The sequence below is a fragment of the Chinchilla lanigera genome, unplaced genomic scaffold (genome assembly GCF_000276665.1).
Source record: "Chinchilla lanigera isolate Chin_1 unplaced genomic scaffold, ChiLan1.0 scaffold00004, whole genome shotgun sequence".
Classification (NCBI taxonomy): Eukaryota; Metazoa; Chordata; class Mammalia; order Rodentia; family Chinchillidae; genus Chinchilla; species Chinchilla lanigera.
In genome coordinates this window covers 41376471-41403410 of record NW_004955405.1, presented here as the reverse complement: position 1 = coordinate 41403410, position 26940 = coordinate 41376471, and the positions used below count along the sequence as shown (strand labels likewise).

Below are 26940 nucleotides of genomic sequence, written 5' to 3'. Positions count from 1 at the left end.
CATCAAAATCAATGCCTTTTCATTGCCAAATACTTCACTAGCCTTCGTGCCCGGGGTGGGCATCAGAGCACTGACCAACCACGGCACCACCAACGTCAGCTTGGACTGGGAAGTCAGGGCTCCGCTTTTGTGAGTATCCCACCGCCACCGCTGCCGTCTGGCGAAACCGGAAGGTGTATATACATTTTTAGGTTCACCACCGCAGTGGTCAGTGTTAGGCTGTTTTTTGTTTTTGTTTTTTTGAGCCGGGGTCTCATGTATTTAAGGCTGTCCTCGAGCTTACAGCAATCCTCCTGCCTCAGCCTGCTGAGTGCTGGGATGACAGGTGCGCACCACCCCCCACTTGTTAGGCTTCTTTCATCAGTAGCAGTGCCCCCCAGAGCATTCTTTCCAGATGTGATTTAAAAGCTGAGCGACTAATTGATCAAATGTCATTGAAGACGTCCTGAAAGGGAGGAACAGCTCTGACTAAAGTCCACGCCTGTGGTCCGGGCACCGCGTGTAGACCTGCCACGGCTGGTGCCTGAGTAGCACACGCACTCGTGAGGTCACTCCACAAGCACGCGTGGTGCCCCCCACGTCCCATCCCCCATCTTAGAATCCAGCCCTGAGAGAGCAGGGAGAGGCGCTGTGCCCCACAGGCCATGTCCTTTAAGGAACAGCCTCGGTCCCCCGCCCGGCCCGGGCCCGGCCTCATCACACTGCCTCCCTCACAGCCATGATGCAGGGGGAGCCGACCTCTTCCTCTCCGGAGTCTACTTCACGGGCGTCCTCCTCCCAACCCAGAACGTCTTCGGCCATCCGGCTCTGCGGCTCCAGGACTGCTCCGCCCAAGTGAGCCACGCCCACGTCTCCTTCTCGGGGGAGCTGAGGTGAGTGCGGGCAGCGTGGCAGATGCGGCTGCGCAGGGCTGCGCCCGTCACCGCACCTCAGGAGGCTCTTCTCTTCCTTCCCCAGTGCGCTGTACAACACCTTCGCCGAGCCCATGGAGAAGCCCATTTTAAAGAACTTAAACACGATGGTAAGTCTTTGGGGCTGGGCAACACCAAAGGCATCAGCAGCTGGTCTGCTGTCCTTACTTAATTCTTAATCAGTGCGCCCTTATGGAGCACCTACTGTATACGAGGCTCCGTTCCGGGCACTTGCGCATACACTAGTCTCTGCCGCTTAGTGACACTGCGTGCTGTGTACCAACCGCCGTGGGGGCTTTGGGGCCCCCAGAGAGGAGAACCACATCCCTGTCCTCAAGTTGCCTGCTATGGGGTGGGCAGGCAAGCAATGAGAATCTGTTTATTCTGTGCCTCTTTTGTGCCTGGCATGGGACTAGGGCCCATCAGGGATACAAGGGAAGAATAAATTTGTCTGCCTAGGAAACCAGACTAGGCTTGGGAAACAGTAAGCCGGTGAGGACTTGAACTTAGCACATAAATGCACAATACTAGATGGCACTGAAGGGGTTCAGAGGGATGGAAATTAAAGAAATAGGCTCAGGCCGTGTCCACGGGGCCAACCCCATGGCCAGCACACAGGGGCACGCGGCAAGCACATGGCACTAGGCCTTGGCCCTTCCCAAAGGCGCGCCTTAGTCCCACTCAGAGAGCGGGGAAGGAGAGCGGTTTCTCTCCGGCTCTGTCTCTGGACACTCCAGCCAGCCCAGGCTAAAGGATGGGTCCGGCTGCAAGCACTCCAGTGGGCATGGAGCAGCGACGGGGCGGGGGCAGTGCTCAGGGAGGACGCCGTTCCTCAGGTGTGACAGTGGCACATGCCCTAACATGCCACGTCGAGGACCGCCACGGGCCTTATCTGATGGGCCACGCGGTGTGGGCCTGTTGCTGTGGGTCGTAGCAGTGCCTGGCGGTGCTGGGGCTCTAAGGGCCTTGACAGGCTGCAGGGAGAGTGCTGGTGAGCTCGCCTGCGTCTGACGACGCGCTTATTGTCACCCTTCGCCGCAGCTCTGTCCCATCATCACGGACGAGGTAGAAGCGCTGAATGTCAACCTCAGCTCCCTGGACGGTGAGTCTCAGGACAGGGCCTCCCGGGGCGCCCACCCCACCTTCAAGTGCTGCTCCCCCAGCTCTGCTTCCCAAGGCACAGAGTACCCACTCTTCCCTGTCTCCTCCCACCCTGCGTGTTTAGTTTCAGTTTTCATTTTGGCTTTGGCTTTGGCTTCTTTTTTTTGAGACAGGGTCTTGCATGTAGCCCAGGCTGGCCTTGAATTCAGAGTGATCCTTCTGCCTCAGCCTCCCAAGTGCTAGAATGACAGCTGTGCACCACCACGCCCAACTACCCTGTAAACTAAAGTCCCAGGATTCTTTCATGTAGGAGGACACGGCCTGAGCATGGCACAGGTGCTCCCTGGGTACTTAGTGACATCACACTTGAGAAGGGGGCTCTGGATGCCAGCCAGGAGGTACACGGTCGGCCGCTAAGCCCCAGCTTTGGCATTAAGCCCGGGTCCTGTGAGATGATTGGTGCGGGCCCCGATGAGGTTGCTCCCTTGTGCTCCCCTGCATTGGCCCCCTTCAGTGTCAGGCCCACCACGACCCCTGGGCCCAAAGAGTAGCCACACACTGGCTGCACTGCCCATCCCTGCTGCTGCTTGCAGCTTTCCCTCTGTGGCCCTCTCTGTACTTAGTGATGTCACTAAGTAGCCAGGGAGCACCTGTGCCATGCTCAGGCAGTGTCCTCCTAGATGAGCCCGCTCTGCTGGAGGAGCTCCGGCCCCACATCCACTGATCCCCAGAGTACCTGCGTCTGCCCTGAACCCTGCTGGTCCCCACATCACAGTCTGGGGTCTGCTGGGCAGTGTTGGACACTGGCCTCGATGCTGGGAGGCAGCAGCTGCCTGGGAGGCAGAAATCCCCCCACTGGCCGGCCTGAGTGGGAGGAGCAGACCAAAAGCCAAGTGGGCCATCAAGTCTATGCTGGTAGGGATGTGTGGTCAGAAGACAGATAAAGCAGGGAGAGGCTGAGTGGGTTTCTGTTCAGAGCCTGTGGCCAGGAGAGCCACTCCCAAGCAGGTGACAGTACAGGAAGAGCCCGAAGGGGTGAGACGGGGCTGCTCCCAGATCTGACTCGTCCTGGGCCTCACTGGTTCCTGCCGTGACACGCACCAGGAATGTTATCGATGGCAGAAGTTCATTTGTCGCGTGGTTCTGGAGACCAGGAAATCCAAGGTCGGAAGCCACATAGCTCAGGGCACTGCGCTGAGCTGTGGCCTGGCAGACAGGCAAGCGGGTGTGTGAGACAGAGAGGACATCGCTCTGGCTGGATCTGTAACAAATCTGCACCCAGGGTAATGGCATTCGTCCGTCCCTGGGGTTGGTGCGCCATGGCCTAAGCATCTCTCAGAGGCCGTACCACAGCACTGGCAATGTAACTGCAGCGTGAGACTGGGGACACTCACGCCACAGAACGCAGGGGACACCCAGGCAGACGACTCGCACTCGAAGACCCACTGCAGCAGCGCGACCAGCTGTGAGCAGCCGAAAGGAGCCAGTCCTCACCAGAAGCGGAGGGCGTGCGTGCGGGGAAAGTGGTGCAAGGTCAGGGCAGAGACAGCGAGGAGACTGAGGATTTCAGGCTCTGAGGCCGCTGCACACCCACCTTGAAGCCCAAGACGGATGCCTGGAGACACCTGAGCGAGGCCGTGCGCCTGGTGGGGGCTCTGGGCGGATCGCTGTGGCCTCCGTGCCAACAACAGGAGGACAAGGAGAGCCAGGCACGGAGGACCAGCGCAGTGACCGTGCAGGCAGCGTAGCAGCTGGCCAGGGCAAGGCAGCAGACCCGGGGCAGGACTGGCTTCTGGAAAGGCAGGGAAAGCAGCGGGTAGCGTTGCCAACAGCCCAGCCGCAGCAGGAGAGCAGTGAGGGTGACTTCAGGTCTCCCCCCTGCGTGGCTGGGAGCGGGAGAGTGCAGGATGCATCCACCCAGCCGGCGAACACTGAAGGACTGGTTTGCACAGGAACGTGGGCTCCGTGCTCGACCTGCTCTGACAGCACTGTCGGGCCCCCGAGGCTGCGAGCGCCTTAGAGAAGCGCTGACTGTCCCCAGCGCCAGGCACAGGGCGCAGCCACCCCAGATGCAGGGGCACAGCTGGGGTGCGACCAGAGGACGTGGGCGTGGGCGGGTGATGGGCGAGGTGGGAGAAACCCAGGGGGCTGCACAGGCGGGGAAGAGGGGAATCGGCCCAGGAGGCCCACGCAGCCCTCCCCCGTGGGGCAGGCTCCCTCACCCACAAAGGGTTTCCATGCTGCGTCCCTCCCCGGGCGGCCACGGGGACCCGCTGAGATGGGCACTGGAACGCATTTTAAAAACTACAGCAACCCCTTCCCTTAGCAACCACCACCCCTTCTTGCCTCCTGGAATAAATCAAGCAGTGGCACAGGTGCGGGGAGAGAAGTATGCGGAGCAAGGCACAGCGGAGGTCCTGGAGCACAGACCATGCGGGGGGCCGGGCCGTGGCTGTCCTGAGGCCCAGGCAGAAAGCCGGAATGTGACTGCCCAGGCAGGCAGTCCTGCCCCAGGACTCTGCGCATGCTCACCCTGCTCCTAGGCCTTCTGCTGTGGTCTGAAGATGCTAATCTGAGACTATTGTTGTGCCTGAGAACTTCCCTCGCCTCTTTAACTTGGTGGTTTTTACTTTTCTTATCACAGTGTCCCTCATTTTAAAAAAAATTACTTGTAATTGCAACAGTAATGCATGCTCATTATAAAAAAAAATGAAGTTCTAACTACACTGCCATCTACAATATTGAGCTTGAAAGGCTCTTAGTCCAATATATATGGCTTGAAATTTGTAAGGGTCTTTGTGCTAGTGTCCTTTTTAAAATAGAACCAGATATAGCCAGGCATGGTGGCTCTGCCTGTAATCCCAGCATTCAGAAGGCTGAGGCAGGAGGATTGTTAAGTCTGAGGCCAGCCTGGGTGATACAGTGAGTTCAAGGCCAGCCTGAACCGCATAGTGAGATCCTGCCTCAAAAAACTCACTATGTATGTATTGTGTGTACAGGTACAAGCACACATGTGGTCTTGTGTCTGAAAGCTACACCCCAAATCGTACTGATGTTTCTCTTAGGGTAACATGATTGAGGAAGGTTTCTATTTTCCTCTTTGACTTACCTATTTTTCTTGAATTTTCAAAAGTAAGCATTTTATTACTTGTGAAAGGAGAGATCTGCCATTTTAAACAAAGAACTAAAAATAGTGTTTGGGCCTTTATTCATCTTACACCAAGCTTTATTGAATATCGGTTCTTTTCTTTTTTGGCCATTAGTGTTAACCAAGATTGACAACTTTACACTGCTGGATTACTCCCTAGTCGGTCCTCCAGAGATTACTGAGCACTACCTCGACCTGAATTTGAAGGTAACTTTGTCGTTCAGACTCCTCACCCCCTCCGTAGCCGACACTTGTAGAATGAAGATTATGTGCGGAAGAAAACATGCGCGCATGCCCCGCAATCGATCCAGTTTTCTTTCAGCAACTCTCTCGGGTTTTTGCCTCTCCCAGACTCTTGAGCCCTTTCTTGATGGGCAGATGGTTGTTTGCCTTGTGTGCCCCTGCCTGAGCAGCACCAGGCTCTCTGCCGCTCAGAGCGGGTCTCAGCACAGGCACAAGTCTACACTTCTGCAAACAAAACATGCGCTGGCATTTGTCTTCCTAACTCTCAGCTTAGCGGAGTTAGCGGGGGCTGCCGACCTGCGCCGGGGCTGAAACCCGAGGACGACACGTTCTCTGACCCTGGAGGAGCCCACATTGTGCCCACGTTTAGTTACTAACATTGTCTTTCACAGTGCGTGTTGGCTGCTGTTTCTCTCATCCAGTCTCCCAATCAGTTCAGTGTTGCTCAAGGCAGCATTTGTAGCAATGCCCTTGGAGACTGAGAAGGGCGTTAGGAATTCCTTGAAGCGCCTTGTGCCTCTGGCGTCCTGGGCCCTTCCCAGTGTCTCCGTGACACCGCAGGGATTCAGGAGTCAAGGGTTGGACCCCTCCAGTGGGACCTCAGGAACCAGTCAGAAGCGGCTGCTCCAGCCGCCTGCAGCGCCATCCTTTGTCAGCTAGGAGCCTCCCCCTGAGCTGCACCCTCGCCTGGCTGGAGAGGGTCTGCCTGCCCGTCCACCCGCTCAGATCTGTGCCTGGTAACCGGCCCTCCTGGTCTCCTGCAGGGTGTGTTTTACCCGCTGGACAACCTCGCCGACCCCCCCTTCTCTCCAGAGCCCTTCGAGCTGCCGGAGCGCCTGGACTCCATGGTGTACATTGGCATCTCTGAGTACTTCTTCCAGTCGGCGTCCTTTGCGCACTTCGCCGCCGGTGCTTTCAGCATTACGCTGTCCACCAAGGAGGTAAGGAGAGCTGGCAGGTGGTGACCTCCAGCATCACCGAGTGATGTTTCAGATGTCGGCCACTGTAGAATTTTTGTCATAGCTCCAGTTCCTGGACTTTTTAGGTCTCACCCCTTGCAGGGCAATGAGAGAAATGATCATGGAATGATTGTTGTTATTCAGTGGAGAACGGTTACGTTTCCAGTTCTGCTAATGTCGGTTTTTCATGATAGCTAGACCGTTCTAGATTGATATTGACGAATGCTGAGGCCTCCCCCACCACTTACTGCCTGAGGCCCTCCGTCATTTAGCTTAGCTTCTGGGTTCACTTCCTCATTTGGAAAGGGGAGCACGTGGGGCTCCACACTCACGGGGATTTGTAGGCATTAACAGGTTTACACGCAGATAAAACACCCAGACTGAGACCCAGTACATAAGTGTACATTGCTGGTGCTGTGCCCCATCGTTAGTCCACATGTTACACTGACATCCGGGCTTCTCCTGGCGGTGATCACGCCTGGTTTATCACCAACAGTGCCCAGTAACAGTGCAGATGCTCACTGATTCTATAAGCATAGTGAGAACCTCCCCTCTGGCCAGTTAACTGAAAACTTACTGAGGGTCCTTTTAAGATCTCCTGCTTCTGCATGCCTTACCTATACCAGAAGTTACACATCTTCTGTTCAAATGGTAAGTGTGGCAGTACCAGCTCTCTTAACGTGCCGAAAATTAGACACTTCAAGCTTCAGGCTTGAAAACCATCCACCTGTGAAGGTAAATTATGTAAGCATCCTGACTCTCAGTAATCTCAAAAAGCACGGACAGCAATCAGGGTTTGTCATCAGTGCCTGCGGATGTCGTGTGTGGAGTGCACGTACTGTGCCCTGTCCTGCAGGGTTCCCACCTTAACAGGTGCTTGCTGAAAGGGAGGCTAACTCCTGAGTGGACTTGGGTAACTTACTTCACCCCTGTTTACTTCTCTTGCTTTACTTACTCAGACCCCCCCGGGGTTGGTCTGTAGACCAACAGGGCACCTAGACATTTTAGGGTTCAGCAGCTTCACCGCTCGTAGAATTATAGGGAACTCCACATTTTTCCTGAAAAGACAATCAAGGTAAAACCTTATCGCGACTCCGTGATGTCTGCATTTCAGATTTCCAACCACTTCATCCAGAACTCCCAAGGAATTGGCATCGTGCTCTCCCGGGTGAGTGCTCTGGGTTCGACTCCTTCACAGTGTGCTTGTTTTCATTGCAATTATTTCCAGAAGATTTGTAGGTTCGTTGTATTTTCTTCTGGTCCAGGAATGAGTCCACCTTTCCTTTCCTGGGAGTTCTTTTTTCTCCTTAATCAAATATCCTCAAATACTTACTAAATACCATGAGTTAAAGTTTAAAATATATTACGATTAAAGCCATTGTAAATTCGTAAAGTAATCTGTTCCTTCCATGAGGTTCCACCACAGTTGAAGTAAGTAGATTAAATACAATCCAGGTGTGGTGGCACACACCTGTAATCCCAGCACTCAAGAGGCTGAGGCAAGAGGCTCACCATAAATTTGAGCCCAGCCTGGCTACGTAGTAAGTTCAAGGTCAGTCTGAACTACATAGTCAGATCCTGTCTCCAAAAAAAAAAGACCTTAAATAAAGGATATATTAGCTTTAATAAAGAATTTAATCCTTAAGAAGGTCACCCAGGCTCTCTAGAGCTCGGGCCTCTGTTGCAAGCAGGAGCATTGATAAGAACCCTCCTGGGGATTGCGAAGTGTACATGGGAGGACAAGAAGCCCTCGGCAAGGGAGCTGGTACGTGCTGTGTACAAGAAATGCCGGCGGTTATTACCACAGGGCTCGGTGTGCTCTCGCCATTCCTGTCAGAGAGGTCTTTCTACTCTACCTGCATGCTGCAAGACGTGGTCTCCACAGGCCACCCCAGATCCGCTGTTTCCCCTCACAGCTCACAACCCTTGGTCTCGTTTCTCCCCCTGAATGGGGCAGCTTGCAGATCTCTACATCCTGTCGCAGCCCCTCATGCTGCGGATCATGGCCACGGAGCCGCCAGTCGTCCGCCTGCAGCCGGGCAACTTCACGCTGGACATCCCCGCCTCTGTCATCGTGCTCACGCAGTTCAAGAACAGCACGGAAGTGGAGCCCATCGTCTCCATGGACTTCGTAAGTGCAGAGGGGCAGGAGCACCGTCTGTGGGTGTCGCTTGTTTCCGCAGTGGACCACTGACCAGAAACTTGTTGGTGCTTGGAGGGGTAGGCGCCGACACCCCAGTCAAGGCTGAGAGTAGAGCTGAGAGTGGGGCATTACCAGCCAGGCCAGCTGCACCCACCACGCAGCGCGTTCTGGTTAAGAAAAGAACTTGCTGGGGGCTGGGGATTTAGCTCAGCGGCAAAGCGCCTGCCTGGAAAGCGCAAGGTCGTGAGTTTGGTTCCCGGTACCGGAGAAAAACCAAAAAAAAAAAAGAAAAGAGCTTGCTCCCAAGGCCGCCCCATGTGGAGACGAGAGTCTGTCAGGGATGGCTCTGGGCGTGTTTCTGGGCTGAGGCTGGGGTGAGGCTGGGATCAAGCGTCACCAAGTGCTCCTGTCACACTTACAAGTCAGAGGTGTCATGGAGTCGGCTGACAGCAACACCTCAGAGCAGTGAGCCTAGGGGCTCACTCAGCATCTGACAGTGGGGTCCTGCTCAGGCTTCCTTCTGCGCCCAGGGAGGACGTGCGGAGGGGCTCCAGGCCAGGGCCCTGCCCCGCACATTGTGATCGATCTCTCCAGTGTCTTCTGCCCCTGTGCCCTTTCCGCCCCTGTAGTGTCAGGCGCTGAATTTCTTTTTCCTCAAAATAAAGCAGTCAAGGTGGAACTCAAGTTTATTCTTGTTCGCCTGAAGTCCAGACGTAATCAGAAGGGAACCAATACAATGAGCCTAGGCAAAATCAGAGCAGGAAAGAGGGAGATTAGATTAGGTGAAAAGCAAAAAAGTGATTTAATGGAGACCTTCGGACAATAGGCTTTTACAGTTAGTTTCCCTACCCGAAAGACAAGATTTTCAGAGCAACTTCTTGCCGATACCTTTTGATTCAAAGGGGAGTCGGGCTGACGATGTCTCTGCTGTAGGAAATGGTACCTGTGGCTGAGGTGGATGGAAGTGCTGGCCTCAGTAACCAAGGCTTTTGTCTGCAGGTTGCCAGTACCAGCGTGGGCCTGGCGATCCTGGGACAAAGGCTGGTCTGCTCCCTGTCTCTGAACAGGTAAGATCCCTTGCCGTGACTGTGGGAAGCCTCGGTGGCAGGTGAGTCAGCGGGGACCCAAGACAAAATGACCTTTCAGAGAAGGTGTGGGCGTGGCCAGCGTGTGGACACCCACCAGTAAAGCGCATCGCATGTGACAGACCAGGTCATCTCAAAGCAGGGACTTGATCAAAACTGCCTTGCGAAGTTTTTCTTTTTGCTTCCCATTGTAGTAATATTAAGATAAAACAGGAAACAGTATAATTATAGAGCTAACTCTGTAACGTAAGTGCACATTCTAATGGCCCAGCAGCATCACCTAAAGTTGGTTTTCATTAAATTCCAAGAGGCTGATATCAGGGAAGAAGAAAAATCTTTGGGGCTGTCTTGGTTACTTTTCTCTCGTTGCTGGGATGAAATACCTGATGCCCAAAATTAAGGAAGGAAAAGTTTATTTCACTTACAGTTTGTGGAGGTTTCAGTCCATACTTGGCAGATTACAAGGCAGACTGGCACATGGCAGAGAGCTACAGCTCATGGCGGCAGAGCACAGCAGAAACAACAAGCACACACCAGGGTGGAATGGCCTCAAGCACCCTTTTCCTCTCCCTTACATATGCAAACTATCCACCTTAGGGCGGGTGTAGCTCTCACACCCATAATTGGTCAAACTCTAAAAGCCTGCCCCATGGCCGCATGAGGCTTTGGGGGGACACCCAGACACAAACCATAATAGGGGCCTGCTGGATGAGGTGGTGCACGCCTGTAATCTGAACACTCAGGAGGCTGAGGAAGGAGGATCACCAGAAGTTCAAGGCCAGCCTGGGCTCACAGTGAGGTAAAGGGGGGCCTGAACTATGTGGCAAGACCGTTTCCAAAAAAAAAAAAAATATCTTCAGGGGCTAAGGACCCAACTTGCTAATCCCTTCTCACTGGCTCTATGATTGCAACCGAGTCTATTAACACCTTCCACGCTCAGTCTCCTTTTCTGTAAAGTCAGGAAGTCAGATCGATGGTCCTACAGTGCTATCAATCAGATGCCAACAGTCAGGTAGGTCCCCAGGGCACAGTGAGCACAGCCCTGCTGGTCCTTAATGGCAGGTGACACAGCATGGCAGGAGAGCAGAGGGCAGGGCCTTGTACGCTAGTGGCCTTTTGGAAGGACCATCTGCAAAGCCACGTTCCACTCGATCTCAGGGGTCGGGAACGCGGCTCAGGTGGCCTGGACTGAAGTCAGAGTCAGGACAGCGAGAGACAGGCAGGCAGGACCGTGAGTCAACCTGAGGGCTAAGCAGACGGTCTGGAAACATGGGAAACATTTTCCATAGAAGCCTGTTGAATGGAGAAAGCAGGGCACAAACTCCCTGGCATGCAGAGGACAGCTGTGTGAAACAGCCTCGCCTCTGGGTGAGGGAGCAAGCCGCTCAGTTAGGAATAGGTGGAGCAGTCGTTTTTCATAAAAATATTCTTTGAAACTATCTTTTTCCAGTAAAAGGAATACAGTTTTTTAAAGGCACCTGCAGTGAGGTTCACTAGAGAGAAAAGATTTCTGCGGGGCCGTGCTGGGGTTTACCCAACCTTTGCGCAGCTGGCTCTTCCTCATGGCGCTGGAGGGCAGCGCCTGGAGCCCACCTTCCCTTAAGGACTCAGGAAAATGCTTCCTTGTTTCTTTCCATGGTGCTGGGGATGGAACCCGGGGATGCTCTACATGGAGCGACCTCCCCGGCCATTTTTTATTTCTGGACAGTCTCACTCAGTCCCCCGGCTGGGCTGGATCTTACCACACTACTGCCTCAGCTTCAAGTTGCTGGGATTACGTGTACACACCACCACACCAGGCATATATTTTTAGACGAAATAATTTTAAAAGAATGCAGTCCAGACTCAATTAAACCTGCTGTACACTAACACAGTTGTAAAATGTAATTTAAAAATTTTTCAATGAAAGAAAGAAGCCCCAAAGCAACAATAGCTCAGGCCAGGGAAGTCACAGGGTGGCCCTGGCTCTAGGGCATCATGGAACCCCAAGCTTGGCAGTGTTTGGCAGTTCTAATCTGTGAGCAAGCAGAGAGCAGAATGGACACAAGGACGGAAAACAGGGGTAGGAGGCAGACCAGGCATGCAGGATGCAAGGGGAGGACTGGGGCGGCCCTAACTGAGCCACGGGGGACACCGGGGCCTCAGGGGTGCCTCGGGCTGTCAGAGGAGAGGAAGTGGCAGGGGGAATGTGAGGCTGGAGCTGGGGAGGGGAGACCGCAGGCTGCTGGCCCAGGCAGCGGGGCCTGCACGAGGATGGAACTGCCCCTGCCCGAGCAGGTGTTGCACACTGGCCTTGGCAGGATGGACGTGGAAGGAGGAAGTCAGAAAGATGGGGCTTTCGGCTGTGGTTTCGGAGCCATGATCACTGCCTTTCTGGACTCACCTGCTGGGTTTGGCTCCCTGTAGGGCAGGGACAGCAGGTTCCCGCTGTGCTCTGGACCCGACCTCCCCTCTGCCGTCCTCACCAGTGAGCAGCGGGGTGTAAGGGGTCTTATTTGTCTAGGGGAGGAACTGGGAAGTGCGTTTTAAATGGCTAATGGTGAGGCCTTGGGTTTGATCCCCAGCACCGTGCAAGTACACACACACATACACACACATACACACACACACACACACACACACACAACCTTGTATGATGAAGTACCTTTTTCCCTGTCTAAGGCTGGCCCCAAATTTCAAATAATCTCATTGCCCACACTTCCAGGGCCCCTAGCAGACCTTCATACACTTACCCACTCACATGAGGAGGCCATGACTTCCTTCTCCAGCTTCTTATGTCCCTGCATGCACTCATCTTGGGAATGCGAGCCCTGAAATCAGCATCTGTTCCTTGATGTCCCTGTCACTGGGTCCCCTCAGAAGCAAGCCTGGGAGCTTTAGTGGGGCCCTAGCAGGACCCACTGCAAAATGGAAACGTGGAGCCCTGGTGCAAAAATCAGGCAGAATTTCAAGATGGAACAAGCTGGGTACTGAGGTGGGCACAGGGCCACTGGGCAGTCCTCACACACCTGGGTAGCACTGAGCAGGCACGACTGCTACAGGCGTCACAGCAGACTCAGCAATGAGGCCCCGCCCACCTGGCACCCAAGGCCAGACCTGGGCCTCCCACGCCACCCTGCAGGCTCCTCCACTTGGCCAGCTGGGCCAACCCTGCCTCTCCAGATGAGCAGGTTTGGTCTCGCTGATGTCAGAGGGACACACTGGGCAGGCGCAGCATGCGGACGGAGATCTGCAGAGCCAGGAGATTCAGGGTCTCCAGAGAAGCTCCCAAGGGCCTCAGCCTTCCTAAGCATCACCTGCCTGAGCTGCTTGGAGCCAGCTGCATAGATGTGAGATGCAGAGACAAACCCTGTGGGTGGGTGAGGACAAGGGCCAGCCTTGGAGTCGGGGTAGCTGGGTCCAGAGCCCAGCACTGCCATTATCAGCTGTGTCCTCTCAGGCAATTTCCTTAACCTCTCTGAGGCCCCATTTCCTCCTCTATAAAGCAATGCTCTAAGAAAGTTACCTCAGGAGGGGGTCGTGACCATGTGAGTGTGTACATGTCAGAAAGTCTGTTAAGTGCTCAAGAAAGTAGGCTACGAGTTTATCTGAGATTTGGGGTTAACCTCAGCCAAGAGAAAAAGGTGCTGAATTATACAAGGTCGTGTGTGTGTGTGTGTGTGTGTGTGTGTGTGTGTGTGTGTAATGTTGAGGATAAACTCACAGTAGACAAATGTTCTGCCACCAAACTACCGCCCCACACCTACAAGGTCATTTCAAGAGTCCCTGTTCAGAATACACCTCACCCACTAGCCCCTGCTCAGGGATGCCTGCAAGAGAAAGCGCCTTCTGGTCTATAGCTGGCACCTCCTCATTAAAATTGAGCCTTTCATTTCTTGTGGATCCTGTGCCCAGCACTGTACCTGTATTATTTCACTTAATCTTCGCAACTCAGCATACCCAGGGCCTGACATGGTGCTCAGTAAATGGGTGCAGATGAAGTGAACAGCCCTGGAGGCTAGTATTATTGTCCTCATTGGATATTCTCTGAGGTAAAGTAACTTATCCAAGGTCACAGGACTACTGAAAGCCAGGATTTGGCCTCTTTTCCACTGTGAGCATTAGTTACTATGTTATCACCTTTGAGGTTGTTAGTCAGCTTTTCATCACTGTGACCAAGTACCTGACATACACAACTCAGAGGCGGAAGGTTTTCTTGGGCTTGTGTTTTCAGAGAGTTCAGTCCATGGTTGACTGGCTCCATTGCTTTTACATCATGGAGAGGCAAAGACATGGCAGAAGGGTATGCAGCGGAAAGCTATATCCAGGAAGCAGAGGGAAAGAGAGCCAAAGAGCTGTACCCTTCAAAGCCGCACCCCAGGGACCTGTTGCCCCAGGCAAGCCCTGCCTCCCAACAGCACTTTCACCTATGAACTCATCAGCGGATTAGCCTAGTCAGCACTCTGGGACTGCCGCTGACCACTGATGCATGTGGATCAAGCCCTCGACACAGCAGTCTGGGGGCCCCTTGTATTTAATCCATAGCACGTGTAGGGAGCACCTAAGCCTTGATAAATGAATTTAGACCTGGGACTGAGGAAAACGAGACCTTGCTCAGGAGAGGAACCCCAAGCACAGCAAAAGGAGCCATGTGAGATTGGAGCGAGAGTCACACCCTTTCCCAGTACTGCATATTAAAAGAATAATCATCACATGCAAAACTTTAAGCGATCAAATGTACATTGTTGTTGGAAGCATTTAGAACTTTAAAACATTTTTTTTATGTTTTGACTGAGGCTCTGGACATCCCCAAACTGTACTGCACCCCACTGCCATCAACACATGCACGCCCACATGCGCATGCACACACACACACACACACACACACACACACACACACCTCCCAACCAGCACAGTCAGAGAACACAAGTCCATTTGGTTGGAAGCAGATGGAATTGCTGCCCAGCCCCCTCCTCACAGCTGGCAGATCACCATCTCCTGCATGAGCCATGGAGCAGGAACCCAGGAGGAAACGAGTCCAGGCAGGGCAGAATGTCTCCCCTGGGACAGTGCTCTGGACCAGAAGTGGAGCCCGACTTGGCACCCGGGCTGGCCCCTACCTGCACCCTTCCCCTGAGGATGCTACCAGGGTGGCCCTTTCCAAGGAGGAAACCCCCCAGGACCTTTCCTCCAGACCCATCGGGAGAATTTCCAGGCTGCAGGAGACGCTGAGTTTAAAACACGGTTGAGCAGGGACTCTTACCCATGAGAGGTTACTTTGACAGGGGAATGGGTCCAATGACCTCTTTCCGCCAAACCTTTCACTGTAGACAAAATCCACAGCCTGGGGTTTAGAGTTCTTCAAGGACCGGTCCTGCCTCTCAAGCCAACTTCATCTCCCCTAGCTCCCGAAAATAAACATTTGCTTTAGGCTGCCTCAACCTCAAAGTGACTCTAATTCACTAAACCCCACCCACGTCTTCTTTCTACTCATTTCTCTCTGCAACCATTCAGTAAGAATTCATGGAACACATCTCATGTGCCCTGAACTAACCCAGAGAGTAGGGAAAAAGACAGCGGATCCCAAGGCTGACAGCCAGGGGAGAAACACGCAGTCAGCAAGCAGAGGCAGCTGGGTGCTCAGGGAGAGGCTGGAGGCATGTGTCAAGCCCTCCCCTCAAAGGGCAACTGTCTCTGCAAAGACATTCCCTAACTCCCTCCCTCTCTCTCTCTCTCTCACACACACACATATGCACACCTCCCGCCACGCTGGTTTCCTCCCCTCTTCAGAGTTCCTACATTGAGTCTTGGTGCTGTGTAAACCCAGAAAGTAGCAGCCAAGCCCACACTGCTTGTTGTCCTCGGCCTGCTCCTCCCCGTCCCTGCTGATCACAGACATAAATGCAGTCCTCCTCCCTGCCCACAGCCGCTGTGCACAGAACACGCACCTGGGAAGCCCAGGCCTCTGGCCCTGTTCTCCACGCTGACGCCAGGGTGGAGTCACCTGACACAGACATCACCCTCTTCTCAGGAACCGCCCGTGGCCCTCGCTCTCAGAACAAAGTCAGCGGCCTGGCCAGCCCTGCTCTGCTCCTTCAGCGCCGTCCGCAGTGCTCTCTGCCCCACTTCCTTCCTGCTTTTGCCTTTTGATCCCGTGCATCCTTATTCCAGCTCCAGCATCCCCACCTTGGAACCCTTCCCATGCCTGCCAAGTCAGGTCGAGCTCCTCTGTCGTTTGACTCAATGAACTTGTTTCTTTCCTCCAGAGCATTATCTCAACTTGTAATTAAGCCTCAATTAGTGGGGTTATCTGACTGATGACAGCCTCCCACTCAGTGGCGAGCTGCATGAGAACCCAGGTGGTAGCTGGTTTGCTCAGTCGTCTCTCCAGCACCCATCCGGGCACCGACACATACTTGGGGTTCAGTATCTCCTGGGTGAGTCAGCGAGTGAGTCAGGACGCTGTACTCGGCCCTGGGAACAGTCTCTCAGACTGGATCTCTGCCCTCAAGGAGTTCCCAGTGACAGGCAGAGAAAGAAACAGCAGCCTGCAGGATATTGAGAGGTGGGTCGACCTCGCTGTCTGCCATTTTTAGTACCAGTGGCTCTTGGCATGCGTTATGTCATTTGTGCTGTTCAAACCCAAGTCATGGCTGACCTTCTGTGAAGCTTCAGTTTGCACTTCAGTTGTGTTGTTGTTGTTGTTGTTGTTGTTGTGTTGCAGTGCTGGGGACTGAACCCAGGGCCTACTGAAACCTAGGCAAGTACTCTACCACTGAGCTACATCCACATACCTTTTTATTTTACTTTGAGACAGACGGGGCCTTGTTAAATTGCCCGGGCTGACCTCAAACTTGAGATCCTCTTGCCTTGGCCTCCTGTTTAGCTGATATTATAGGCAGGTGCTACCCGCCCAGCTAGTTTTCAGTCCAGGCAATGCACTTTGTGTAAAACGTTTCAAGCAGTCTCTGCATGTGGTTGCATGGTATGTATGTGTGAGCACACCTCTGTGTGTGTGTGCTGGGACTGGAACTCAGGCCTCACACACACCAAGCAGATACTCTGTCACTGAGCTAGGTCCAAGCCCGAGATAGGCAATTATATATCTGCAAGGTAAGGCCGTGTGAGAGCTCTTTTTCTCACCAACAACTCCGCGGGTCTGCAGTAAGCACTGGCTCTCTGTAGAACCCTTCCTAGAACAGGTTGCTCGGCCTGATAGAGGAGGAAGTCAAGGACGGGGGTCAGGCGCCACCTAGTGGCCAGAGGCGAGCCTGTCAGTTTCCAACCAGGAGGGGGAGGATTTGCTCTTCGCTGGTGTTTCCCTACAGTTAGAGCCCATTAACGGGCAAACCTGCATTTGTGTTCAGCCGGCCAGGAAGTGCGCAGAAGTAATATGGTGTTAGGAGACATGGACAGCCGGGGTCACGGGAAACCCCAGGCAAGGTCATGCACTGCCCTCCTGAGATGGCCAGGGTGCCTCGGCCTTGCAAGGACAGTAACGAAGGTCCTGAGCGAGTCCTGCCCTCCTGCAGTTGGCCATCAGGAGAGACAGTGTGGCCAAGGAGGCACCACCTCTCTTTTCTTCAGCAGGAGCCTGCAAAGAGCCCTGCAGGTTTTGGTGCTCACTTCCCATGCCGACCAGTTTGAGCCCCAGGGCCGATGACCTCGTCTCTGATCCTTGCCAGACTTAGCTGGTTTGGGGGGTTTATTATTAGTTATCAATAATAAATATTTATTATCAGTTGTCAGTCTGAAGCCGTCTCAAAACCTCACCCATGCTAACAGGACATTGACGATAGTAAGCAAACATCTTTCTATGAAATCCGCTCTTTAAATGTCACAGAAAGATTCTTGGCAGCAGAAGCGCTTGAGTTAAACCCTAAGAGATGACAAAGAGTTAATCAACTGTCTCAGCTGCCTGCTTCACTGCTGGGACACAATATCCAACACCCACAATTTAAGGAAGAAGAGCTTTATCCTGGCTTTTATTTCAGTCCATAGCAGGCTGGCTCCAAGGCGGAACAGCATGGCAGAGGGGTCTGGTGGAGGAGAGCTGCTCAGGGCATGGCGGACAGGAAGGAGCTGGGGAGGGGACAAAGCCTTCCAGACCACAATGACAGTGACGTGCCTCCTCCCACCAGACCTGACCTCCTAACCACAGGTCGGCTCTAACCCCCACAGTCCAATCCCCTTCCAAGCCCATGAGGCTTTGGGGCCATTTTGATCTAAGCCATAATGCCAGACAAAGAAAGGGAAGGGCCAGAGTCCAGAAAGGGGGAACCACGTGTGCCAAGGCAGAGAGGCGGAAAGGGTGGTGCTGCGTGCAAGGAGACACCTCACCGCTGCCTCAGGGTCTTCCGCAGTCTCTAATGTTTGGAGACTCTGACCTAAAATATACCGCATACTTCAAGTGCAGTCAACATCAAATATAACATCTCTGACTGTGAGAGATGTGAGGCACTGCGACTATTGCCATAATGTTGCAGACAACAGCTAGCGTGGGTCCTTGCTTGTAGAGGTGGAAGTTCAGATGAAGACACTAATTTATAGAAACGATTTGAGCAGCTGGAGGGGCGCACTCTGATTCAGGGGTTGGGGTGGCCCACCTGCAAAGCGAGAGGCCAGCTCTTAAGGGTCAGCTTGGGTGGCGGGTCCTGCTGATTATCAGCTCGATCCTGGTTTCATGGCTCAGGTAGAAACCCCAAAACTTGAGGGGTGATGGCAGTCATGCAAGGCTCTGCTGGACCCCAAGGTGACCACAGGTTTAGGGCACGGGAGATTCTGGGCCTTGCTGAACGTCCCTGTGAATCTCTTATCCTGGTGTCTTCAGTCTTGATGGGAGATGATACGGGCTAGGTAACATTAGGGCCAGCAGAGAGACTCCCTGAATGACGGCCACGCCTGCACACAGCACCCAGAAGGCCTTTACCCTGTTTCACTGTGTAAAGTCGAGCTTTGTTTTACTTTTATCTACTGGGCATTTGTAGGCGCAAGTGAAAAAGTCCACTTTTAGGTCCCTGGCTGCATTAGGAGAAAGCTCAAATCAGGCTTTCAATGAGTAGCAGGTGAAGGGCCCAGGACTGTGCCCACCCCACTCCACCCTGGCCTGTGGTGGTCTCTGATGATGCCATTACTTTTTTGTTGATGTTTATTAACTTTTAAGGATTTTTAGGGATGTGTTTTGAAGGCAGTACCTGCTCTGAGCCAGGATCTACAGAGCCCGGTGAATAAAACAGCACAGCGCTAAGCAGTTCAGGGCTTGTGATGGTGAAATCCAGGGAGAATAAAGAGATGAGGCTGAGGAGGGGCCTGGGCTCTGGGGCACAGAGAGTCTCACACTGCTTGAACCACTTGGATTTTGTCACAGCCAGAAAAGAATTCTGGTTAGAAGAGTTCTCGTCAGCCCCGTAAAACAGCGCCCTCTGTGGACAGTGAAGAAGGCCTCCTGGAGAGGAGCAAGACTGAAGCCAGAGCCGGCTTGGGGGCACACACCTGCAACCCCAGCCCTCTGGCAGGCTAAAGCAGGAGGATCTCAAGTTCAAGCCAGGCCTAGGCAATTTAGCAACCTAATGAGATCCTACATCAAGTTAAAAAGAAAAGGGCAGAGGATATAACTCAATGTGAAAGTCCTATGTTCAATCCCCAGCACTAAAAAAGAAAAGAACAATAAAAGACTGGACACAGGGAGATTCAGCAGAGGGCTAATGCAGACGTGAGGCTTCGGACCGGGGCAAGCGTGAGCCATAGAAAGCTAAGGGGAAAGCAAGCTGAGACAACATCCTTTCATGGAGGGAACTCCACGATGGAGGTCAAGAGATCCAGATTCCAATCCCAATCTCAGTTTCCCCACCTGCTACAGAAAGGCGTCCTCTCTACTGAGTACTACTTCTTGGTATTATTATCACAACTGTGTGGAGAATTGCACTGTATATCAAGAAGGAGAGCTATGAATCAGCCCTTAGCAAAATTGGGGAAGAGCCAATGCTGCCCTTCAGCTTTGTCCTGAGAATCCCCTGTGAGAACATCAAGCACTGAGATCATGCTGTCATCCACCCTTACCAGGTACACAGGACAAGGACCTCCTTCTGTGCGGGCCTATAGCAAGTGGTCTCAGGGGTGGATGAACAATGTCAAGGACATTATGTGCTAGCCTTGGGCGTTCCCCCACCTAATAAAAATGACTCACATTTGTAGTGACGTGCTGACACAGGTCTTAGCATCTGATGTGCATTTTCTCGTTCAGTTATTTGCTACAACACTATAAGGTGGGTATTGTTATATTGCCTTTTTTTTTTTTTTTTTTTGGTCTTTTTGAGACAGGGTCTTGCTATGCAGTTCAGGTTGGCCTTGAGCTCACTTTGTAGCCCAAGCTGGTCTCTCACTCACAAAGATCCTCCTGCCTCAGCCTCTCGAGGGCTGGGATTACGGGCATGTATCACCACGCCCAGTTTATACTGTAATTTTATAGTTGTGCAAACTGAGATCCAGAGAGATCAGGGAAGTCTACAGAATTAGTAAGGACAGAAGTGGCATTCAAACTCAGGCATTCTGTTCACAATTCTGTCACACCACCTTTCACACCAGAAAGCTCCCATTGCTAGGGTTCCTCTGCATGCTATGACTGACTGTTTAACAATGATATAGGTCAGGCTACAGTGGAGCTTGGTGGGGGAGCGCCTGCCTAGCAGTGTGAGCCCCAGGCTCCATCCCCATTGTTGCAACCAGCTTTCCCCGTTGCTGGGGGTGATATCCTACTATCTGACACCCACAATTTAGAGGAAGAGGAGTCTTCACTGGCTCACATTTCAGGGACCCACTGGCTCCAAGCAGAAACATCATGGGCGGCAGGGGAGGAGCAAAGCTGTTCAGTCCATGGCAGCCAGAAGCAGAGCAGGGGACAGCACCAGAGAGGAAGGGGTGAGGGACAGACCTAGTCCCCAAGGCCACGCCCCCATGACCCACCCAGACGGACCCAGGAGAATGCTCTACTAATCTGCTAGATGTCTCTTAATCTCAGGGAGTTGACATATCAAGATTAACAGTACTACCCTAGTACTGCAAGATAGAGAGATAGAGAGAGAGAGAGAGACTGGTTACCACCGCCTCCTGAGGATGTCACCAATACTCAGCATAGGACTTACAGACAAGCAGACTGTGATTATAGTAAGGGCTAAGCTAGGTGCAAAGGGTAAGTTCAGAGCCAGAGACCTAAAAACTGTTTCTTCCCATTGCTTTGTGTGCTGGTTTGCCAACAAACAGCCAGTCAGTCACACATATCAGCAAATGCACTTGAGAAGCCACGAGGTCTTACAACAAAATATAGGGGCAGAACTTTGCAACCTTCCAAGTTTGTTTGTGTGGTTTTTTAAAGTAGTGCTTTATTGAACTAAAGAAAATCCACTTCGTTTTTTGTTTCTTACTGTTTTAAAAGCTGCCCTGCCTTACTCAATCCCGTCCGGCTTGCTTGCAGGTTCCGTCTGTCTGGGTCAGAGGCCAACCGCAGCGACATTAAGGTAGGAAAGGGGTTCTCTGGTTCCCTGGGGCGGGACAGATGGAAATTCTCCTCTACAGTTCTGGATGGATTGCTCTCTGCATCTCTGAGCCCTGGATTTCTCCATGACTATAGGTTTTATTGTAGTTTGAGGGTTTTTCAAGGGGAACAATACCATACAGGACTAACACAAGATTATTTTATGGTAGTCACCCAAAGAGTCATATACAAAAAGAGTGCAGGAAATCTGTCCACCACTACAAACCAAGGAATCCAGCTGAGGGCCTGAATCCCACGGTAATGTCCTGCCTGAGTCCAGCTGAAGCCATAGAGCCGATAACAATTCCTCCCCGCCCCCCCCTCCGTGAGTCCAAGTAGGGGCCAACAGCCCATGACAATGCCTCATGCAGGCCTGTTTCATAGATCTGCCCTGGGAAGGTCCAAAAGTCAGCGGTGAAAGCTAGAAAGTCTGTGCCAGTAGGGTGAAGGATCTGTGCCAGCAGGCTGAGGGATCTGCACTAGAGCCAGGAAGCGATGCTCAAAGTAAGAACCAGAGCTCTCCAAAAATTACCACAGCCATCCTCAGCGATAGTGAGGTCCCGATCTCCTCCGATGATGAGGACAGCCGAGCTCCTGTCAGGAAAGCCAGTGCAATAAGCTTTTCCAGGACGTTGAACAGTGCACCATCTCCCCTTCAGAGCCAGAAAGCGATGCTCAAAGCAAGGACCAGAGCTCCTCCAAAATGAACTGTAGCCATCGCCAGTGACACAAAGGTCTGGGGCTCCTTCCTTGATGAGAACAGCGAGTTCATTAGGAAAGCCAGCACGACAAGGTCCTCCAAGAAAACCAACAGCACCCCCAGGAAAACCAACAGCTACAATAGCTCCCCACAGCTTCTAAACTTCCTCTCCAATTCTGCTTCTTACGCTGCCGGCAATGATCCCCAGGTGGGCCTCCCACACCCAGCACCTCGCTGGTTCAGTTCAGCTGGGTGTTACAAGTTGACCACCAGTTGTCAATCCACCACAGGTTTTAAATTCAAAAATTTTATCTGCTCATCTATCGACCCCATTAATTTACCAGTGTACTTTTACAAAGAACGTCAAAGCCTGTTAAGACATCGTGTGATGCTAGGAAAAGAGGCATTCCCAAGTCGGCTTCGTTCTCTGTGTAAGATCATCCTCAAGGGTTAAATTTGAGGTGCAGGCCCCCAAAGGAAGAGTCTGAATGTAAACCAGCAGGCCATGGTCAGGTCCGTGCTTCCAACGCTGTCTGTCCATCTCCTGGAATTAGGTCAGGGAGGGCTGTGTGGACACCTCTGTGGCAGGGGAGCCTCGCCTGATGACCTCTTCTTTGGGAGCAGACACCTCATTGGGCAACTCAGAAGTCTCCTGCCTCGAGCTTCAGGATCAGCCACATCACTACTTGGCTGGCTGTAGCATGGAGAAGTTTCGTGCCGGGCCTTGGTGTCACAATGCCTATGCAACAGTGCCTCGGGCATGCTCAGCCCAGTAAATGCTGATTCACGCTGCCACTCATTCACTGGCAAGAACTTTCCCAGCCTGGTGCTGTTGTGCCCCAAACGGAGACAGAGCTTCCTGCCACGTACAGTCCAGGCAGTGGCTCTCAACGAGGGCCCAGTGAGCCCGACATCTGGCAACATCTGGAGACATTTTAGTTGTCATGACCTGGGGCAAGAAGAGGGTGCCTCACAGGCCAGGGATGCTGCACAAGACAGCCCCCCATCATGGAGAATGGTCTGTGCCAAAATGTCACCAGCGCCACGGTGTGCAAACCTGTTCTAGGGTGTACTCAAGTGTGCCCGGGTCGGGGGGCAAACAGCAAGCAAACACATATATGTTGTGTGTGCTGAACTACTCCATAGAGAAAAATAGATCAGAAGAACCTCAGGATGGTTCGTTAGCCGTGGGGCTCACGTGGCACGTTGGCTGCCTGGCCTGCAGTCAGTAAACGATGGCCACTGTTGTTCTGTGCATAATAATTGTTTCTGTCATCATCACCTCTCTATAAAGGGATGGTATCTCGTAATATTTCATACATAAACTCTGAGGCCAAACAGAAGTCCCATTTGCTGACTATGACTCTGGTAAGTCTCTCAGCCTCTCCCGAGGTAGTGCACAGAGACGGTAGGTACGGGAAGACAGGGAGAAGGTAGGAGTAGATGGAGGGAATGTAGCCCGGAGGTCAGAGAACTTGGCCAGAAGGCCAAACCAGACATCTGTCTGCTCATCCGATTTTAGAGGGGCACCTGGACTGTCAGTTTGGGATGACTGGCCGCCAGGAGCAATAGGGCCCATAGCTGGGAAATATTCACATGTCCCAGCCAGACACTGAGGCCTAAGACCCTGGCATTGTCCTGGGCACTGCTGGTGAGCACCCCAGGAGCAGCAGTTCTGTGGGCGACGCAGTCGAGGAGAAGGTGTGGCTGACTTTCTCACTGGTCCTAGTTCCCAAGAGACAAGGCTGAAGGAGCCCACGGCTTCCAGGAAGACCTCAGTGAAGTGCTCAGCGTCAAACACAGAATGCGCTGACCATCGCATACTGGGGGGAAGTGGCGATGGCAGATGGCGGGCATTTTGCATAATATTAACTTGTTTAACCCTGACCACCACCCTATGACGTGATGAGGATGATGAAGATTCACAAGAATCTTACTACTGTTTTCTTCACTTCATAGTTGAGGAAGTGGGGACCCAGAGAGGTTAAGTAACTTTCCCAACACCGCATAGCAAGTGGTTAAAAGCAAGTGGTTAAGAAGCAAACCCGGGAATTCTAGCTTCAAAGTCTTACTTGCTGAGCTGCAGAGGTTCTTGGTGCTGAACTCCGAGAAGGATCTGAAAGTGTCACTGGATGCACTGATGTTCACCGTCGTCCATTTATCTTTAGTTCCTGGACCTTCGCTTAGGCTCTCCAACTCTTGCAGTTGACTAGGGATAAACTGAGCGTCCTGAGGTGTGGGTGACCTCAGAGCCTCACACAGCACAAAGGCTCTCCTGTGGGTGAGGCTCCTAGTACTCAAAGGCAGGGCTGCCAGTTGACTTGCCAGGTATCAAAGCTGCTGCATTCCCTGCCACCCCAGGGTCCCTGTGTACTGGCCATCACCGGGACCCAGCACAGAGGGAAGCAGATGTCCATCCTAACTGGAGACATTGCCAGGAAACCCCGTAGTGTGGTTTCCCACAAAGCTAGCATATCCCTGGGGATAGCTGCGGTTTTTGCTCCCTGGGTGAGGTCAGGAAAGGACATGTCAAACCATGCATGGTATTTTCTTTCTTTTTTTTTTGGTACCGAGAATCAAACTCAGGACCTTGCACTTGCCAGGCAGGCACTTGTACCACTGAGCTGTATCCCCGGCCCATGCGTGGTATTTTCAAAGTGCTTTGATTGGGCAGCTGAAGTAGTTTTTTCCTTCATTGCAGGTCTTGAGGTTCGAGAATATCCTGTCCTCCATTCTGCACTTCGGAGTCCTCCCCCTGGCCAACAGTAAGGGACTCTTGGGAGATGATGTCACGGATGTCGGTTGAGCGGTGGGGATTATTTGGGACTCTCCACTCCAAAGCCTGTCCTGCCGCAGTGTTGTTAAGAATCCAGGCCAGAGCCAGAATTTACAGTAAATACTGTCAACAGTAGGGCTGCAACTTGGTTACCCCAGGCCTGCGTCTTGTAAGCAACTGTACTTATTTAAACTCAGCATCAACTCTGGCTGAATTAAGTAGTACAGAATAATAAAGCATCCTTCAGGCCAGCAGGACATGAGATGATTCTGCCTGGGAAGGCTTGTGGTTCCCGCGCAAGGATGACAATTCCAGGCCTCTCCCACTCTGCAGTGATGTACAAACCACAGCCTCTGGAGTTTGGCTCAGTTAACAAAAACAAACGAACTACATTTCAGTGCTGGGACTCAAACCCAGGGGTGCTGTACCACTAAGCTACACACAAGTCCTTTTCAGTTTTTGAGACGGAGTCTCGCTAGTTGCCCAGGCAGGACTGAACTTGCAGTCCTCCTGCTTCAGTCTCCTTTGGTGCTGGGATTAGAGATATGCAGCACTGCACCTGGCTGAAATGTTTTCTATATTAAATTCGGAAATGCTCTCAGGACACACTCATTCGGTATTTTCAAAATATAGATTGGGTAAGTCGAAAAAGAACAGCATTGTTCTGGAGCATTAATGCACACAATTGCAGGCAGATTTCTACTGAACACAGATGGATCAACAATTCTTCCAGGAAAATATTAGGGACATGTCAGAGAGAATCAAAACAGAATGAGGAAGAAGATAAAAGATAGGGGCTGGGGATTTAGCTCAGCGACACAGCGTCTGCCTGGCAAACTCAAGGTTGTGAGTTTGATTCCCAGTACCGGAGAAAAACCAAAACCAAAAAAAAAAAAAAAAAAACCAATGAAGATAAAAGATAAACTGCTAAAAAAAGATGCCTGTTTTTCTCTTGGTAAAAAGTCTGCCAGTAGTGCCCAGTTATCTTATGACTTTTTCTGCATTTTAGCAAAATTGCAGCAAGGATTTCCCCTGCCCAGGCCATATAATGTCTCATTGGTCAACTCAGACATTGAAGTTCTTGAGGTAAAATTTTGAATCTCTTAACTGACCCATTTCTTCTCATAGTAGATTAAGCCTCCTCCTGTTTTGCTCGTTTTTCTGTTATTTTGTTCTGCTTTGCTTTTTCCCAGCCCAAGGAACTTTACAAACCAAATGTTTAGCTCTTAAAGCTTGCAATTAACAAGGAAAAGTTTAAAAATCAGACCAAATCCAATTTTACTTAGCAAAGTTTATTCACTCTGCAGTACAGGAAGATATGCTCCAGCATACTTTATTACTCCACAAAACAAGCTGTCAGGCTGGGATTATTAATCCCATTTCCAGATGAGGGCAGTGAGAGGCAGAGAGGTGAAGGGACCCGGGTAGTTTCCAGACGGACAGGTGCGCTCTTCCAGTTCTCCCAGTCAATGGACTCACCTTTGGGCTTAGGAATCTATTGAGAGCTGTTTGCTAGCTAATCATTATTAACTAACTAACAATACCTTCTAATTCCCCTTCTTTTTGGCACTTTTTTTGGTTTTTAAGTTTCTGAAGGAATCTCTGGTCCTATAAACTACCCTGCACCCCTCTATCTCCCAGCTCCCCCCCAACCCCCGCTTAAGTCACACTGGCTACACCAATCCTCTGAGCCATTCACAGGGAGGTCAGAAGTTGGGGGAGACTTGACACCTTGGGGCTGGGAAAAGAAGCCATCCCTCCCTTACCCCTTAGGACTTGCTCCAAATTTGATGCATACTGTTGTGTCTTTTTCAGGGGTTCATTTTGATTTCCACCAACCTGAAATATGAAATGTCCTCGAAACAGCAGCCAAGTTTCCATGGCTGGGGAGATCTGAACCGGATAAGGAGACAGGGGACCAGGCAGCCAGCCCCTTGATGCCAATTCACATCCTCCCCAGGAAGTACCTGGCCCTAATCCCACAGCGCCTGTCCATGGGGAGGGGAGGACAGCAACAGTGGGACTGGAAAGCCCTTCTGCATCGCACAGACAGAAAATTTGCTCTCTGGAGCCTCCAGGAACCTGGAGCGAGGCCACCTGGGCTAAAGGCTGAACAGGGGTCTGTGTGCTGTGTACGGAGGGATACGCCTTGCAGTGTGAGTGTGTAGAAGCTGTGTGCCTGTGTTTATAAGATTCTGGGGACAAGAGTCTGGCATGTGATTCTGACCAGGTGGGTGAAAACTCTTAAGTCTGTATTTATATCAGCTCCCTTCTTTAGAGTTTTTTCTCTACCTGCGTGCTGGATTTTACATTTTATGTTCACTGTCACTGTCCCCTATGTCTGATTAAAATCATTTTCTACCAA

General features: G+C 52.1%; 1 protein-coding gene across 1 annotated transcript; it reads left to right on the top strand.

The window, feature by feature from the left end:
• Window positions 1-26940, top strand: Bpifc (BPI fold containing family C; the record flags this gene model as incomplete). Its single annotated transcript, XM_013519152.1, is given in 13 exon segments — window positions 1-129; window positions 717-872; window positions 958-1021; window positions 1953-2013; window positions 5276-5367; window positions 6168-6344; window positions 7477-7530; window positions 8320-8493; window positions 9505-9572; window positions 21040-21082; window positions 24501-24564; window positions 25585-25661; window positions 26391-26940. Coding segments are annotated over 13 exon segments (1282 nt in total), but the record flags the coding sequence as incomplete, so codon positions are not given.